The following is a 1,281-nucleotide window of genomic DNA, read 5'->3' on the forward strand; positions in this document are numbered from 1 at the left end:
GCCCGGGGTGAGGCGGCTCCGCCGGGGCCTGGCCGGGCTCGGCGCGGGTTGGGCACCGCGGGAAGAGGAAGAGGAGGAGGAGGAGGAGGAAGGCGGCGGCCCCCGGCATGGCGGCGCTGGGCGGCCCCGGCTCGCGGCCGGACCCGGTGGAGACGCTGCAGGAGGAGGCGATCTGCGCCATCTGCCTCGACTACTTCGCCGACCCGGTGTCCATCGGCTGCGGGCACAACTTCTGCCGCGGCTGCATCTCCCGGCTCTGGGCCCGCGGCGGCGCCGAGCCCGGCCCGGGCGGCTCCGGCGGCGGCGCCGAGCTGGGCGAGGAGGAGGAGGAGGAGGAGGAGGAGGAAGACGAGGACGAGCTGGAGGAGGAGGACGAGCTGGACGTGGAGCAGGAGGAGGAGGAGGAGGAGGAGGAGGGCGGCGTGGGCGAGGAGGAGGACGACGACATGTGGGAGGAGGAGGAGGAGGAGGAGGAGGAGGAAGGCGAGCTGTGGGGAGACCCCGCTGAGGACGAGGAGGAGGAGGAAGAGGAGGAGGAGGAAGAACCCGCGGTGTGGGCCGGGGGCGCCGCGCCGGGCGGGGGGCTTTACTTCGACGACGAGGACGTGATGGAGGAAGACGTGGAGGAGGAGGAGGAGGAGGATGAAGATGATGAGGAGGAAGAGGAGGAGGAGGAAGGGCGGCGGCGCGCCGTCTTCACGTGCCCGCAGTGCCGCAAGTCCTTCCTGCAGCGCTCCTTCCGCCCCAACCTGCAGCTGGCCAACATGGTGCAGATCATCCGCCAGCTGCACCCGCGCCCCCAGCGCCCCCCGGGGACCCCCGCGACGCCCCCCGGCAGCGGCAGCGCCCCCGGGGGCCCCCCCGAGCTGTGCGAGAAGCACCAGGAGCCGCTGAAGCTCTTCTGCGAGGTGGACGAGGCGGCCATCTGCGTGGTGTGCCGCGAGGCGCGCGGGCACAAGCAGCACAGCGTGGTGCCGCTGGACGAGGCGGTGCAGGACTGCAAGGTGCGGGACTGGGGGGGTTTGGGGGGAAATTTGGGAATAATTTGAATTTTCCCCCCCTCCCGTCCAGTTTGAGGGGAAAAAATACGAAATAACCCATTTATTTCATTGTTAAATCGGAGTCTGAGCTCGAATTCATGATTTCAGTATTCAATAATTTGGGTTTTAATTGTTAAATCAAAGTTTGAGCTCGAATTCATTATTTCAGTACTCAATAATTTGAATTTTTCCCCCATCACATCCAGTTTGAGGGGAAAAAACACAAAATAATCAATTTATT

General features: G+C 64.9%; 1 protein-coding gene across 1 annotated transcript; it reads left to right on the forward strand.

Moving 5' to 3' along the window:
- Positions 1-6: 6 nt before the first annotated feature.
- Positions 7-1,049, forward strand: LOC121359109 (E3 ubiquitin-protein ligase TRIM41-like). The gene has a single exon (XM_041477819.1). The coding sequence runs from the start codon at positions 108-110 to the stop codon at positions 1,047-1,049; it is 942 nt and encodes a 313-aa protein (XP_041333753.1). The 5' UTR covers positions 7-107.
- Positions 1,050-1,281: the final 232 nt, after the last annotated feature.

The sequence above is a fragment of the Pyrgilauda ruficollis genome, unplaced genomic scaffold, assembly GCF_017590135.1.
Source record: "Pyrgilauda ruficollis isolate IOZ18807 unplaced genomic scaffold, ASM1759013v1 scaffold4116, whole genome shotgun sequence".
In the NCBI taxonomy this organism is placed as follows: domain Eukaryota; kingdom Metazoa; phylum Chordata; class Aves; order Passeriformes; family Passeridae; genus Pyrgilauda; species Pyrgilauda ruficollis.